This window comes from Pelecanus crispus, chromosome 10, assembly GCF_030463565.1.
Source record: "Pelecanus crispus isolate bPelCri1 chromosome 10, bPelCri1.pri, whole genome shotgun sequence".
NCBI lineage: Eukaryota > Metazoa > Chordata > Aves > Pelecaniformes > Pelecanidae > Pelecanus > Pelecanus crispus.
The window spans coordinates 38,016,147-38,033,302 of NC_134652.1; the positions used below are offsets into that span (position 1 = coordinate 38,016,147).

Genomic DNA, 17,156 nt, shown 5'->3' on the forward strand with positions numbered 1-17,156 from the left:
TCTGTCTCATACAAGGGATTTATTCGTCCCTGCTGAACTATCACAACGTGAATGAGACGAGAATCCAGCCTCAGCCTGGGGGTGTATATACATACTGGTCCTCTGCGGTGTCCAGTTGAGTATAGGCTCAGTCTAAATACTGGGAAACTTTCACAGATTTTCATAAACAGCTCTCAAATGGCTTTGGAAAGGTATTCAAGTGGTTTGCTGTCTATCTGGTAGAGAGAGAAACTCAGCTGCACAGAGGTTAATGCTTTTTTCTTGGTTCACAGAAGGCCGGGTCCAAAGCCCTATGCAAACCCCATGTACCTGTTTCTCCTGTGTTGAAGTGTTTTCGATAAGCTGTAGAGAATGCAAAAAGAAAAACCAGCACACCTGGTTGAACACCTTTTGGCTGCACCCCGAATCCATGTCTGGGGTCATCTCAGCTCAACCCGGGTGCATCCTCTTGAGATGCTCCCCATCCCACCTTGCACCCCCAGCCAGCTGTTCTTGGAGCAAGACCATGACCACGTTTGAGGGACAGCAGCTGGGAGTTTGCAAGGGACAGACTCAGAGGAATGGGTTTCTCCTTGGAGGCACCCCGCTTTGGTACCTGGTCTGAGATGTTAATGCCAGCCTAGCTCCAGAAAAGGCACTTAAACACAGAGGTAAAATCAAGCGCATGCTTTCAAGTGCGGTCTTGTGTGCAACGTAAATACATTTTTAAGTGCTTTGCTGAATCGTTTAATCTAACTCCTTCAAAAAGCAATCATTTAAGTTTGTGCAAAACGTACCAGAAGAAAGACAGACCAAAAACCCACCATTTAAAAAGGCAACGTGGGCCTGGTTACAAAACACCTTCTTGTTTAACAGCCTTGGCAGCCCACGCAGTGTGTTTTAAGGGCCAGACCCACGCGACACCCCTTTCCCTAGCTCTAAAGGACACAACTGCAGTGCGATGGCAGGCAGGTTCCCCAAAGCCACCCAACCCCACGAGACCCCCGCCCGGGGCAAGGTTCAGGCGTGGGCTGCTCCATCCAAGCAGGACCTCAAGAAGCATGAGGGCTGAAGGAACAGTGTCAAAATTTGCTGGAGGGGCCAGAACAAGGCTGGATGGCTTGGCTCAAGAAAGAAACCAACCTGCCAAGGGGCTCTCCCAGGACTTAACGACATAGGCTGGGAGACAGGAGACAAAACTCGAGCAAAACGATCTTCCCAAAAACTCTAGCTTTGATTTCATGTGTCTCTATCCATCTGCTCTCATTTATTTATTTAGCTGTTCTCCCCAGAGACGTGTATAATTCTCTTCTTGTTTTCCTTTGCCCCTTACACAAATGAATTGTGTCATCTCCAGCGTGAAGGCCGTGTTGGCAAAATAGCTTCTGTCAGCCACGTCGTCAGTCACATCCCTGCCTGAAGACCTTGGTCCTCGCTGTCCCACCCCTGCACCCACAGCAAGCCAAGAGAGCCTGGCATCATCTCGGTTACCTCAAAACCAGATGGTTTGTAAAAGCCTCGCAACTCTCATGAGGTACTTGAGCATCCAAAATATCACTGTCAGGCAACTATCTTCCCTTTCTGTAAGTTTTGTGCTGAAAGTTTGGGGGTCTTGGGACTTCTATAAATTCACTGCCCTGGAAGCAGTGCTAGAACGAGCCTGGCTGTAGATGCAATCCCACTTCTATCTCATATACATCTTTTTCTTGACATGGGTATCCTCTCCCCATTTTTTCCCCCCAAAATGCTGCCTTGATGGTTAATCCAGTTGCAAGCATCCACGAGAGGAAATAAGAAAGAGCCACTGCAGGATAATGCAAGAAAAAAAAAAAAAAAAACAATCGCTTATAACTTCCTCCAGATATTCCAAGACATCAGTTCTCCTGTGCTTGTTATCAGTGAAAATAATGCTACGGTCAAAGCAATCCATGTTAATATGATGGTCTCCAAAGACGTGTACAGTAAAACTCCTTCAGACTCCCTTAGCGCAAGAGGTCTTCTCTCAGCAGTTTTGAAAATCTCAGCCAATTCTTTTGGGGAAATCTCAGGAAGTTAAAGAAATACACCAAAAGAATGAGTCTATTTTTTGCTAGTGTGATCGGGAAGACAAGGCTATTTTTTATTCTCCCATTTTAAAATTAGCAAGGCTGAAAAGTGAATTCTTGAATGGGAGTCACTACAGTAAAATGAGCTTTTAACCAGAAATAATGACAGATCCTTCATCCTTCTGGCACAAACAGAAGTGTTACAATGCCCTTCAAGAACGGATCTGCTGACATCTCTCAGAAAGCACGACAGCAGCTCTATTCAGAAACTATCCTAAGCATCTGTCATATCCATATCTTCTTTATTAGCAATTGACATTTTCAAGAAAAAACAGTCTCTTTATCTGCTTAATAGCTCATCTGCACCTCTTCAGGCTGAACTCATAACTCTCGGATGGTGACACCATGTCACAAGTAGATTATTAGTTCTGTGTCATAATCACTTCACATGAAAAAAAATGGGATTTCTGGGTGGTTTTGCGAGACTTGGTGAACTCCACCCAGGGCTGGGGAAAAGCAAATCCATCATTTCAGCCCGTAAAGGCATCTTAGAAGATGCATATTTTAATCGACCCACCAGGATTTCAGGGGGTGGGGGGGAGATGTTCCATTTCGTATTCCTCAGTGCCATCACATTGTTTACCTGAAGCATCAGGAAAGCATCCTGACAATGCCATTTATTTTGACAATCCTCTCCCCTCGTCTCTCTCTCGGCCTGAAGAGGAATAGGGATGGCAGGAGCCTGTAGCCTCAGCAGCTAAAGCCTTTCTGAGGGATTTCGGAAACTTCACCATGAGGTGTCAGCACTTCTTTGAAGCAGACACCAGGCAGCTTGGCGGGGTTGGAGGGTACCGGCACACAGAAGCACCCAGACGTGAACTGCACAAGTCAAATAATCAGGGTAATTGAAGGCTGCAAGCCCAGGGCTGGAAAACATGCTGCAAGCCCTGCGTGGCACGGACCAGCGTGTAACAAGTAGGAGCTCCATTAACATGAGGGAAGAACAAGACTCTAATGCTACTGGCTCATTTGCAGTGATGAGCTGGTATCTCAGTCCCTCCACACTTCCTCTAGCCCAGTGCTGGTGGGTATCTCTTACCTCCTTCCCTGACAGCAGCTGTACACATCCCCATCAGGGCAGAGAGCCTAGATGTCCTTTCTTTCCCCTCCCTGGCAGGTCCCCTGGGAGCCCTGCAGAAAATCTCCTCCCTTTCTAAAACAGACTGGCAAAGGACTGCCTGACAAGAGCCCTCGGAAGCGGGTGAGAATCAGCATCCTGGACAATCCTATTTTCCGGCTCTCTGTGGCCATGCAATCCTCACTGCACTTAAGGCACATACCGTGCCTGCGCTCTGGGGAGGACGGCTGCACGTGGGGGACTGAGCAAGTGGAGCAACGGCAGCAGTAAGAGCTGAAAAAATGGGTATCAGGACATAACCATGCACCTCATCACAGGTTTATTGATGACTTATCCTTCCCTGCACCCCAAAACCAACACCAGTGCGACCCTACAACAGATGGACAGAAGCACCCGCGGCAGGGGATACCTCACCTCATCTTTGTCCTGCACCTGGATGAAGAGGGGAAGGGCAAAGCCCACCTGGGCCAGCTCCGGGATGGCCACGCTGTACTCTGAGCTGTTGAACTCGGGCGCATTGTCATTAATGTCAATGACTAGGATGTTGAAGGTGGTGGTGACGGTGGCGTTGGAGGGTGTACGGTCATCGTTCAGCTCTGTCCCCTGCAAGGAGAGAAAACAACAGGGCAGCCTTTATTTGGCAAAGAATAAATGTAAAAGAAAGTGTGCATGCCATGATTAGAGACTCTTGTAGCTTTTGCTTCCTCCACCTTGCCAAGGAAAGATGCTCAGTTGGTTCTGCCATTACTCCTTAACCTTGAGCACCTTTCCACACCGCTGACCCATTAATACACGCACATGTTGACCCAGCTCTCCCACCACCCATGCTTCAGACCCACAGCACTCTTGCAAACCTTCCCAGGGGTTTAACATTTCCCTTGGGGTGGCTGTGGCCAAGTTATCACTTGCCCCCATCATGCAACAGGTTGTCAGGACTCAGAGTCACACTGGGGGATGAGTAGGCGATTTCTCTGCCACAAGCATTTAAGCCAAAAAACTGCCTTGCGAGATGTGAGGGACAGTCCTCAAAATAAGGGAAGTCATGACGGAGCGAACAGTACTCCAATTTTCTCCTCTGTCATCTCCTGAGTGAGACCAGGAGCCAGGAGCTAACCACCATAGTACTACTAAAGGGAAAGAAAACTAGGGCAACAGAGGAAAACAAGATTTAGACCTTAAAATCGGTTTGGCAATGTGTGTCTAAATACAGAGCTGAGTCATGACTCCATATCACACCTCAGCCTCAAGAAGGACTTTGATTTTCCTTTCCCAAAGAGTGCAGATTTTATTGCCAGAGAAGCAAGACTTGTGAAACAGCTTTTTCAAGCAAAGTCCCTCCTCTTGTCCTTTGGATAATCTTGCTTTGCTGTGGGCACAGAAAAGCAACGCTAACACGACCCACACGGCTCATTGCTATTCACCGCTTCTGCACACAACAGCAGAACAGGCTGATCCGAACAAGAAGCAATCCAGCTGTATTTTCACTGCGTGCTCCAGGACGAGAGCAGCAGAGAACATTTTGGGTCCCAGGGATACGGGCCGCAGAGAGTTGGCATTTGCGGGAGGATGCAAAGTTTGTGGGGAGAGGAAATAGAAATCTATCGGATCAACAGAATATAGTTGGAAATCCATTATCATGCAGGCAGAAAAATGGGCAAGTTTTCAGGTTCACAAATCTTTCCAAGATTAAACAGATATTTTTGTCCCTATTAAAAACAGGCAATCCTCCCTCTCTCAATTTCTACTGAATTTAAACTATAAAAGCCCAAACCAAGAGATACTAGGGATGGATGCGGATCTCTTCCCTGTGCATAAAGCCCCATGGTACGACCTATGCCCAGGACAAAGAGTGGTAATTTCTTTTCCTTTGCTCTCCCAACAAAGCATTGCACTTGCCAAAATGAGAAGCTGATGTGCCGGCCGCTGCCCTTCCAATCAATGACCCTTCCTACAATGCTGATTTTTCCCCACCCCGGCCCAGCAGAATCTATACTTCTAAATGTGTTTCCAACCAGCTTCCCAGCTTGGTATTGATTTTAATTACAGGGCTGCGAGCGGAGCCAGGGAGCTGCTCTCAGGTGGGGCTGGTGGGGCTGCAAGACCATGCTCCAGCGCCTTTTTTTGACAAGGCAACTTTCAGCATCACTCCCTCCCCATGCCTGCCTGTGCCAGGCAGATGCACACGATGCCCTGTTATACCGCTGCCTGCTGACATGGCAAAATGTTCCTGTTTTTCTGGGATTTGGGGGGGAAAGGTGGGAAATAGGCACAATCCAGGTGCCTGAATGTAGGTGTCTCATGTTGTTTGCAATCCCAGGGCATCGGCATGCTGCCAGCAGATACAGCCACAGGGAGATCTAGTTGGAGGCCAGGCAGGGCACCAAAAATGACCCTGTACATCTGTATAGAGGCAACCACATTTTGGGCCACCATACAAGCAGGTTGTGTTAAACATCCTGCTTGGCTTGGCCAGGGAACAGCACATCACGGCTCTGGATGCCCACAGGAGCAACATGTCCCAAATTTGTGCCTCCACCTTGAAGGACTTGTCCCCAAGCAGGATGCCCTGCCCACCCTGCTCTGCCAGTGCATCTCCTGGATGGAGGAGCTCTCACCTTCACCGTGAGGATGAATCCAGCGCTATAGAAGGGGTTTTCCCGGTCCAGTGGCCCATTCAGGGTTAAGGCTCCACTGATGTAGTCCAGCGCAAAGATGCTGTTGGTGTTACCTGAGAAAAATAACAGGCAGCGTGAGCACAAGCAGCTGGTACAGCCAATGCCAAATGGTGTGGGGGGTAACGCAGAGAGGGAAGCAGGATGACACGAGCCTCTTCCCTGCCAGCCTCCATGCATGACCGGATCCAGTGCTTGGAAGAGAGGTTTTTACAGAGCAGACCCGCTGCCAGGCCAGGAGCTCCAAGCTGGGCACAGGCTGCAGTGGGCTCTGTGAACCCTGCACATTATCTCAATGTGCTTTAAAATTTAATGACTGTGATGGTCCTCTCCTCCTCTCACCTGCCCCAGCTCAGGGCTCAAAACGGTGCTTTCCTTCCAACAGCCGATAAAGTCATGAATGCTGCAGGCAGCTGAAGAATTTCAAAGGGTTTTGGTTTAAAATATGCCAAAACTATGGCCGAATCCAGGTGCTCCCCTCTGAACAACCGCCTGCATTCACAGGGCACCATGTCCCCAGGGCGGGCACGGCCTCTCTCTTAAAATACAAGAGTTAAGGGACATCAGTCCAGGTTAATCAGAGGAAGGTGTAGAGGAATCAAGCTCACAAGTAATTCTTCGCACAACAAGCAGTAGTTTAACTGTGGAGTCTCTTGCCAGAGGATGCTGAGGATGATAGAAGTCCACGTGTGTTCAAGGAGAGACTGGGGAGGTTAATGAAAGAAAAAAAAAATCTATCAAATAACAGAGGAACCACTTGCAGCTCAGGAATTTTCTTAGCTGGAAGCATTTGGTGCCAGGGTGAATATTAGGATAAGTGCTATAGGCACTTGCCCTGCTTTTATGCTCTTGCCAGATGGTTGACCCCATGCAGCTGCCTTGTTTTCCTCTACTTGACCCAAATTTTGCCTCTGTGCTAATCCTTAGGTGCAAGCAACCAGACACGGTGCCATGGAGGGCTGTGCTGCCTCCACTGAGCATCCTATCCTCAGCTTGACGACTCCTCTGGAATTAGACACCCAGTGAGGATTAAGACTTGAGTCTCATGGCCAGCAGATGCTAAAAAGACGAAGGACCTGCTTTGGAAATGCCCTTGCGACAGTCCCAGGTGCTCTCTCTGTCAGCCAGACAAAAGCAAGCAGTTGGTATGTGGAGCCTGGGATACCTGATGCTGGTCCGACACAATACCGGAGGAGGCTGCTGAATTATTGATGACCAAGGAGATTACACACAGGCATATGGCCACCTGCACCTCGTCGTCTCACAGTAGGTAGAAACCCCTGATCCAGCCCCAAACGGGAGCAAGGAAACCCTGCAGTATGTTATATTCATCCCACTCAAAAATAATACCGCCCCCCCCGACTTTTCAATATATCTCTGCACGAATGAAACACACACACAACATTCCTCATTTCCCTGGAGCGGAGCTGCAAGACAGATCTGCTGTGGCAGAAAGTTGTTTCCCATCACTCAGCATCCACCTCGCTTCCTTCCGATCCCCCGTTTAACCACGGCTGCACCTTTTGCGGGATGGCCAAAGCCTCCGGGTCCGGCTCTCCCCTCCCTCCCAGCCCCAGGAGCCACCCTGGCCTTCACAAGCTGCTGGCTGCCAGCATCTCCTCTCTCTTCTGGAGCCCTAAGTGCCATAACACCTTTCTCCCCCATTACCGAGCCTTTATATCTTCCTCTCGGACTGAATGCCTCCCATTTCTGTCCTTGGTCCTCTCCTCTCCATCTGAAATGGCCCATTGACTGCTAGCCAGCTTAATGAACTGACGCGTGGCTACTTAAAATATTAGCGGCAGCCTTGCTTTTTTTTTTTTTTTTATTAAATCTAACTTTTCACTGCCGTACGTGAAGATCTCTAGTCTCCTCCCTTGGACAATTCCCCTCTTTTCATCTTGACTTCCCACCTTTGCTCTGTAATTTCTGGCTGACTCTTCAGCAGACTTCTTCTGATACCAGGTTTGAAGGACACTCCATGAGATACATTGAATTGTGCTGCAAGGCATTTAAATGTTTCGGGATGCCATGTTGCCATGGTAAAGTTTATGCATCAGGGTGATCTTCCTACACTCCCCCTAATATAAAGCATAATAACATACCTTTTTAATCACAAAATACTGTTCTGCTGTAAATGTGGAGACCAATGGATTTTAGTGGAAATAGGTCAATAGGGCAGGAATTTGACACAAAGGACTAAACACAGCATTGAGCGCCGTGTCCTAAAAATGGTTATGTGTTTCATATTGGACCACAGTCATTTTTTAAGGGACGGACGAATAAATTAGGGGCCCAAATACCCTCCCAGGCTGCACATCAGAGGCTTTTCTCTAGCTCAGCCTCCCCAACACCTCTCAGATGGCAGATACGTATCTGATGCTCTCCGGGGCGCCTTTCAGCTAGCAGAGAATTGCCGGCTTTGCAAATTAGCCTCAGAAGGGAAAGAGGTGTCTCCAAACTCGTCCCTCAGAGGCCTTTCATAATTTCCTCTACAATGCCTCTCCAACCACCGCTTCATTATTCCTCTGACCAGTGATCCCCACTGAAGTACTCACACTGCTGAACAATGCACATTCCCCCGAGACGCTTTCTTTGCAAAAATCTCTCTAATCATCTTCACATGTCCTCACTTTCCTGAGAGCAAGGGGAAAAAAAAAAAAAAAGGTGGGGGAAAAATAGCCAATTTTCTCTTTCCCTCCCCACCTCTGTATAATTTCTCCTCCTCGCCTGGTTCTCTCCTGTTACCTCTCCATCAGCTTCCTGACCCAGGAAAAAGCCGAGCCTGGGTTAGGCACAGCTTAGTCCGCAGCTGACGGTGCAGACAGCCACGCCGGCTGATGGCTTTCAACCCGTTTGTCCGCTCCCCTGCTCTCCCAGCTCTTGCTCCATCCTGCTCCCAGCCATGCTGGTCACAGGAGTCTGTGCCCACAGTGGCCTTGGAGTCAGGCAGGCACCGTGAGCTGAGCCAGCTCCTCATCACGCTGCCCCAGTGCTCCGGCCGATGGCTTGCATGGCCAGTGGCCAGAGCTGCCTGCTGGGCATGCCAACGGAGCAAACCAGTTTGCTCATCGCCAGTTTTGAAGCGCTACTTCAATGCACAGATGTGAGATGGAGAGCACAGAGGGGACAGAGAATCTTTGCAGGGATTTCAAACCCAGCTGACATCCCCAGATAATCCTGTTTCTCGGAGGACATGGAATGGCGCAGACCTTTCCGTCTCCAAGTTTGCGCTCTGCAAACTGTTTTAATGATGCAGACAGGAACTATCGTGGCCGCACTTGACATGGAAGCAACGTGACCTTCAGAAAGGCACCCTTGCTGCTCCCCCTCCTCCGTGTCCCCCTCGCATGCTCTCCAATGAGCAGTGCTCACACCATGGCACACACAGCCTTCTGCTCCGTGCCAGGCAGGCGACGAAAGGATCGCTCCCTTGGCTCAGGAGTTACCAGCTGCTGGACGTGTCCCTGCTTGAGCCGTCTACTGCCAAGCCTGAGGTCTGATCCAAACCTCCAACGATTTCTAGATGGAGACCAAGGACTTCATTTCCATGCCCCTGGTTTGTGAAAGGAACCCAAGACCATGCTCCGGTTCCTGCTAAACAAGGGCTTACGTGTCTCCACTTCCTTCCCCATCCAGACTAGGATGTGACATGTTCACAGAGAACCAGAGAATCCAGCTCCATTGCATGGAGCAGGCAAAGCTAAGGAATAAATCATAGAATCATAGAATCGTTTAGGTTGGAAAAGACCTTTAAGATCATCCAGTCCAACCATTAACCCAACACTACCAAGAAATGGGTCTGTCTTTCATCAGCAAAGGAGGAGCTCTGCTTTCAGGTGCTGGGAAGGCAAGCACAGCTTTAAGAAAAGCAGAAAATAAATGTGAGGCTCCACTTCTACCTCTCTGCTACTGCTGCAAACCTACTGTGGAGCTGGACAAAGGAGACTGGGAGAGAGACCCAGAGTAGGAATCAGAGACGTGGCAGAAAGGGAAAGGCTGGGCAGCAAAAGGGAACACAGAGAGAAGAAAAGCAGAGCAGATAATTTTTTTAAATACTCAAAAAGACAGAGGAAAGGTGAGAACAAAAAAAAAAAAAAAAAAGAATGAACTTTGGGACAGCAATAAGACTGCATTTTTGGCAGACTCGTTGCTCTCACCTGGCAGGGAACAGGCTTGCTCAGGACATACAAGCCCAGCTTCTGGATAACCATGACACGGGTAAAAGGAGAAGGAAAAGTTTCCCATCCCTTGATCGTGGGCAGGTACAGGGACAGCAGCAGCTCCTACATCCACTGCAGCTGGGCGGGGGACCGGGAAGGCGGGGACCAGTGTGGCACTGGGTTGGGAGCAACGGGATGGATCGCAGTAGCGCATTCGGAGTGTTTTTCCAGGCTCATTGAGGAACGGATGGTGGCATAGGCATCATTTTGGAGAAACACTGCTATAACGAGGGGTTTTATAGATGAGGGCCATAATGTTTAATTGCCCTCAGCCAACGCTCTCACAGTTTAAAAAGGCCATTAAAAATACTGGCTGTAACCCAGGGGGAAAAAAAAAAAAAAAAGGCAAAAAAAAAAGGCAATGATGTCTCCTCCTTCCTCCCTACCCCTTTGGCCTTTGAGCATCGTTGAAACCTGTAGGAGAGAGAGATGCAGCTATTGCCCAGCTCTAGTGAAGAGCTACCTGTCAGCCAGGGAAGCCGATTCCCCCCGAGGCAAATTTCCACACCCCCCCCCTCCCCCCCCCCCAAAGAGCCGTTTGTATCGGGGATCCACATCCTCAAAAGGCCCCGGGCTTCTTGCTGAGCCACTGAACTTGGAGCGGATGACTTTCATGAGATGTGAAAGGGGAACCCATCACACACCTTGCGCCGGATAATTTATTAATCAAAATGTGCTCCGTCAGGGCTCCTCGGCACCGAAATAGATGCTGTTGGATGTGGTTCATAGAGTCAGCAACAGACACAGTTATCATCGTATAAATAGTCCATCAGCTGCCGTGACCACCTCACTGCTCTTCACCTTGAGTTTTTGCCCCCATGCGATACGCAGGGAAGCATGCCAGGGCAGATACCTCGCCCCACGCTTAAATTCAAAGGGAGCAAGTTATTTCCAAGGGAAAAGGGGTTATTACAACCTGAGCTTTATTTCTTTACTCCACATGAAATCAACATGCTGTCACACGCTGCTCTAGCAAACCGTGCCTGTTCCTCCTGCTCTGGACTTTGGTTTGTTCTTCTTCCCAGAGGATGCAGCTCTCTCTGGGGCAGCTAATTCAAGCCCAAAGCTGCATGCCGGCACTCCTCCGCACACGCCTGCTCTGCAAACAGGCATTTTTAGTATCTTCCCCAAAAGATTTAATTGCCCGTTCTAGCACAACTGGCAGAATTTCTGGTCTTGCAGAGACACAAAAGAAGCTCGGATTAAATGCTCGCACTGTTCCCTTTTTTTAGAACTGAACGTACAGTACGAGAAATAAAAGGAGAGATTTATCACCTGAGGTGCAATCCCCCTCCCAAAGCCCCCAGGAGCTGCAGCCGGGTACCAGACAGGAGCACAGAGCCCGCAGAGTTTAAAAGTTCCTGCTCTGAGTGTCATTCAACACACGAAAGGATGCCGAGTCTTGGACCACAACCACCATTCCCCATGTCATCTAAAATGTGCTCGGTGGCTCAAAGGGAAGGCAAATCACCAGCACTGCCTGGCTTGGCTTTCTCTTCCTCCCAGCCTTTCCTCTTTCCACGAATCTAACGCTAAAACCTGCTAAGGGAGAGCAGCAAACGGCTGGATTGTGAGTCAAGACGGCAGAACAACGCAGGGAAAACTACTGCAACTGTTTATTTCACTCATTTCTGTAAATGCAACACTTTAACCCTCCCACCTGAGCTCGCAGAGGATTTTGTCCTAATAAGCGGGGCGCAGAAGGCAGTGTGCATTCCCAGAGAGAACAGGCTGGTCCGGGCTGCCAGGCATCGCCACCTTGGAGCAGCGGTTGGAGAACACACTCTCACCCCACAGCTGAAGGATGCATACTCACAAAATTGGCATACTCACAAAATTAGCGGCCACCGTACCTGGGCTGGCTTGAGAGACCCACAAATCACTTCTCCAGCCTCTCCCACAGCAGTAGGCAGACTCATCAGGACAACATGAAAGGAGCACACTTGAATATGCCCGGTAACAAGTCTGAATCAGCTTTTAACATAAACCCCATATCTCCAGGCTCAACACCTTTCAGAAAGTCTTCCATTAAACAGCATCTCAGAACCAGTTGTTTTCTCTAGCCCCAACATGAACAGAGACAGCGCAGGTTCATCCTTCTCCAGTGGTTGCCAACACCTTGAGTACACATTAAATCCCAGGAAGTTCAATAGGAAGTCCCAGAAATTAAACAAAAAATATGTTTTTGTTTCATATTTACACATAAACGGGAATGTATAGTTTTAATTACCGAAGGCCATTTGCTGGGGGACCACCTGCCATGCAAACCATTATCCCAACTGTAGCTCTTTCCAGTGACTTCTGGACTGCCAAGGAGCCAAAGCAAGAAGCCAATGTGACAACAAAGCATCGTTAGCAGCGGGGAGGAAGATGAGGAGCAACCGAGCCAAGAAAAGAGGGGCTGTGGCCGCAGCCACCATCTCTTCTTTGTGCTGTTTCATCCCCTTGCATTGGCAGGGTGGAAAAACAGCCTTTGATGAATAACTCATCGTGAGGCACTTTTTCTACCCAACAGCGTGTCCTCCTACAGAAATGTTCTGCTATGATGACTGCCTTTAAATCACACTGGAAGACCCTCCCAGCAGGTGTAATTTATGAGGACTTTAACACCCTAGTAGTTCACCAAGTGACCCGAATGTGGGGAAAAAGCCGGCGCGACGTAGGCCAACTGGCAACAAGAATACTCAAATTAGCAGGTCCTATTCCCAAGGATCCTCCCTGATGTCCGGTTTAAGGGACGCAGGGAAGTGGTTTGTTTTGCCCTGCCTTCTTTATTAAGTCAGGTCTAAATATGAAGGGAGATGTCAGCAGCTGAGGGCTGGGAGACCTCTTTGGCCACTTAACCTTACCTCAAGGGTTTGTGCTGCACTTTCAAAAGGAAGTCAGCGGGGGACTCCGGTCTGTTAAGACCGTGTGAAACATGTTCTAAGAGCTACTGCACTGACTTTTACATATATATATATATATATATATATGATATTTTATTCCTTCACAGGAAAACCAGAAGAAAGACGGAGAACAATTCTTTTCAGACATGCTTCCCTCCTGCTTTTGTAACTCACGCTTTTATTACGTTGTGCAAATTCATGCTTCCCTTGGGATGCACCAGCTTTGCTAGAAACTGCATCAGTCTCCTAAAACAATCAGCTTTGGGGAAAAAAGAAAAAATGCCCTAAGGGTTTGTGAAGATCCCTAAGGACCAGCTCACGGACGGAAAGCCCCGTGCTCCCTCCCCTCTCTCCTGCAGGACTTTCCAAGCCCCTGGAAGGACGTATGGATTGCCCTTGTGCAATCTCCCATTGCCCATCCATCACCGCACCTGAAATGTGTCAGGCAGGCAGAGGCATCTTGCAGAGCCCCAGGACCCTTTCCCCTGGTTTAACCCTTTGATGCCTGCCCAAGCAGCACAGGTCACCTTCACATCTTCGTGCCAGGAGACATGAAGTCTCCTGACTGTCCTGGAAATAAATTAAACCCTAAGTTTACCGCTAGCAAGCAAAGCACGAGACCATGGTCATACAATACGTTTTCCTACCAAGAGCTCGCGGGCCAAAGTCCCCTCCTGCCTATTAATTAAATTGCCATTTAATTCACGGTAAAAATCCTCCTCTTAAAGAGCCAAAGGATTCCCCGTGCCCCAGGCGACGTGCAGCAGCAGCAAATGTGAAAACACACTGCCGTCTGCAGGCCTGATCCTGCCGAGAGCACCGGGACCCTCCGATTTCCACCAGGAAAATCAATCTCTGTTAGCCTAGAGAGTTTCCCTAAATGAAAAGCCTTATCTAGAACAGGTCGTGTTATACAACAAGTCACTCGCTTTGCCTGGGAAATGAAAGATGATGAGGCAGAGTCCCCGGTACAGAGGCTATCTCCATAAATCTGCCAAAAAGGAGCCATGGATTACTTTGCTGGATTAATTATCTGTCCTTCAAACAGAGCCCTGACCTCAGCGGCTGAACATCTCCAACCTGTCAAAGCAGCCAGGGAACCGGGGAGGGAGGGCTTTTGCAGGGCACCGGCCGCAGGATGCCTGCGCCCTCCTTTTCACCTGGGAAAAGCAGTAGAAACACCCGTCGGAGCGACGGGAGCCCTGGCACCGACCAGCCTGTTGGCACGGGGGGCTTGAATTGCGAGGTCTCGATTAGGATTTCTTTTTCAAATGGCTTTTTGCACAGCGGTGACCCCACACCTTGCAAAGCTCAGGGCAAAAAAGTGCACATTTTAATGGGGTTAAAATACTTGGATTGGAAGGAAGGGGGAGAAACAACTGAATGGCTTTTACCTATAAGATATGGAAATGATTCCTGGTGCAGGCAGGCAGCAGGCAGACTCGTCTGCCCCGACGGGTCAACTAGCCAAAGCCGTGACACAGTTAGATCACCGCTCCTCCGTCATTTCAGGCTTAACAGCTTTGTAAGCTGGTGGCATAAAGTTAGATCTTAAGTCTTATTTTATGTGGTTATGGTTAATCTTTTAGTTTTATTGTTTTCCTGTCATGGGAGGACCTTGTGCTGGAGATAGCCGTATAAATAAGAGCTCCTGCAGTATATCCCGAGGTGCAGCTACCCAAGGGCTGGAGCTGAATAGGACACCTGTAATTCCAAATTAATTTTTATACCCTGCCTCCAAATCATACCAACGCTTTAGATATTAATACCAAAGAAATGATAAACAGCTAGGTTGCTTTTCAGCTTTCTCACTGCTGTATATTCAACCCCAGCCGGTAAAATCCGAACAGCTACATGCAAGCCCTATGCCCGAAAGCCTGGGAGAGCCGGGGAGAGGCATCACCCATCCCTGCCGTGAAATGGGCACAGCATCACCGCCACCCCGCCTCGTGCAAGTGAGCTGAAGAGCCAGGTATAATTAGTACCTCCACCGACCATTTTCACTTTTGCTTACGGTCGGTTTCTAATTTAATTTGCTTCCCCATTCCCATATGTTAGGCCGTTTTTCTGCAAAATTGCCATAAAAATTTACCAGCTCAGGCACAAAATCTGCTTGCTGACCTTTACCATTGTGATTGAGGATAATGACAACTTAATTAGGCTTTACCTGCCTGCCAAAAAAATCACTTGCCTTGGGTGAGCAGGATTTTGGAGGTGCGCTAGCAGCTGGTTCCCATGTCCGGACTCTCAGACATCAGAAGGTAACATCTTTCAAAAGCAAGAAGCAAATAATGGAAAGTATAAGAGAATGCCTTGAGCAGAGTGGGGGAAGAACTCACGCTCCTACTGACTTCAGAAAAAAAAAAATCATTTGCCCCATGACCATGTTTTCTTTAAAATTTGCCCTCAGCCACACACCTTGGCCGCAATCCGGCAGCCGAAAGGCACTGGCAAACTCTGGCTCTGGCAATAAACTCAATTAAAAGTGGGAGCAGAGCATCCTGAAGCGTGGCTTCAGGGATACTGGAAACCTCTGCCTTCGGCCGAAGGCAAGGTGAGGATGGGGAGGAGGCAGGAGACAATAGCGGGTATTTGCAGTTGTCCCTTGGTCCGTCCATGGGCTGATCCTTCCCAGCACCACTGCTCTGCAAGACGCTGGTGTCAGCAGGAGAAGGACTCCTGGCCAGCTACGAAAACGCTCTGCAATTCTTGTGTTTGGGGGGGAAAAAAAAAAACCAAACCCAAACCAAAAACGCAAAGCAGTTTAATCGCTCTTTGATGTGTTTTGCCTGATTCTCCGATATGAGAGCTGCCCCCCATCAGGCAGGACCAGGGGCAGGGATTAAGCTCTTGGCATATGCAAGCAGATGCGAGGATGTTTGCACTGATCTGCCTGTCTGTCACTCCGCACCCCGCTGCCACCAGGCTCCTGGAGCATGCCTGGCTCCCTTCCACCATCCCTCCACACGGCCGTAACGGCCAGGCTGACGGCTACCCTGGCTATTTCGCAGGAAAACCAAAGATAGACATGAAAATAAGAGCACGCGTGAACACTCCAGGTAAAAATCCAGGGTCTGAGGTTTTGTTTCCTTGATTTGGTAGAGCAGCCGTGACCATGCGATGAGCAGAAAGCCTGACATGACCATAAGCGGATGGGTGCCTTTAGCAAATTAACCCTCTATAGATTGCACGGTTGTTTCTGCAGGTCTGAGCCATCCACTAAAGGCTCTTGGAAACCCAGAGCTGTTTGCATTGCACTGGTACTGACAAGGAAAAAATTAGATACCTACAGCATACTGGGTCAGAAAAATGGTCCATGGCCATCAGCAGATGCCCAAAGGATGGTGTATGAACAGGACAAGGGTGATTTCCCAGCTGGTGAGCATCTTCAGGCTTTAAGCTGGGTAAGGATTCTGTAAGCTGAAGGCTTTTAGCATCCTCATGGTAGTTCAGCGGTGGCCGCAAAATTAGTTTGAGGTTTCAGTCCAGTCTCCAGCGAAAAAGGGCCTGTATTGGCCAAAAGCAAGTCCCTGCTGCACTTTGGCCAGTTGATGCATGCAATCTGGGGGAATTTAATTCATTTAATTCATGCCAGGGGAACATTAGAATAAATTACAGAAGGAATTAGAGGAATAAATAATCCTTGCATCTTCAAAGGCAGACTAACCTGGATACTTGCAGTCAGGATCAGTGGACTTGAGAGTCAGGGTAAAATCACCTTGACCCTAGAGGTTGATGAAAAGAGCATTTGAAACATCTGGGCTTTGAGAAAGAGAAACTGGGAAATCATTTCCACACATGTAGCTCAAAGGAGCTGCCAGCCAGCACCTGAAGCATGTGGCACAGTGGGGAGAGGAGGCACTGCTGCCATTTCTTGCCATGAAGATCCCCCCAAAAAGCAATGCCAGAAATATGGTTACAAACCAGACCCACCAAGCTGGTTCCTCGCTCCTGGGTTAACCCGAGTAGTCCGTCTGTCCCCAAGGCACAGCCCCACCAAAGCAGCATCCAAGTGCAGCCCAGTGAGCATCAAAGTCTGCCTTGGGTATGGCAGAGGCTCGCTGACCTCAAGGCATCTGAAATGAGATGGGTCCAGCCCCCAAAATTGGCCTTTCCAAAACTCAGCTATGTTTTATCTGGAAATGCCTGCCCAGACTGCCCTACCCCTGGCTCTTTTGCCATCAGAAGAGGTTGACAAAAGAGATCTGGGC

The 17,156-nt window shown here is 49.0% G+C and overlaps 1 protein-coding gene across 1 annotated transcript in view; it reads right to left on the reverse strand.

Annotated features, from left to right (window-relative positions):
* Nucleotides 1-17,156, reverse strand: part of CDH23 (cadherin related 23) — a 210,519-nt gene that overhangs the window by 90,944 nt on the left and 102,419 nt on the right. The window contains exons 9-10 of the mRNA XM_075717465.1: nucleotides 5,778-5,890; nucleotides 3,577-3,765 (exon numbers count right to left, since the gene is read on the reverse strand). Of these exons, the coding sequence (XP_075573580.1) occupies nucleotides 3,577-3,765; nucleotides 5,778-5,890 (302 nt within the window). The remainder of the gene's footprint in view (nucleotides 1-3,576; nucleotides 3,766-5,777; nucleotides 5,891-17,156) is intronic.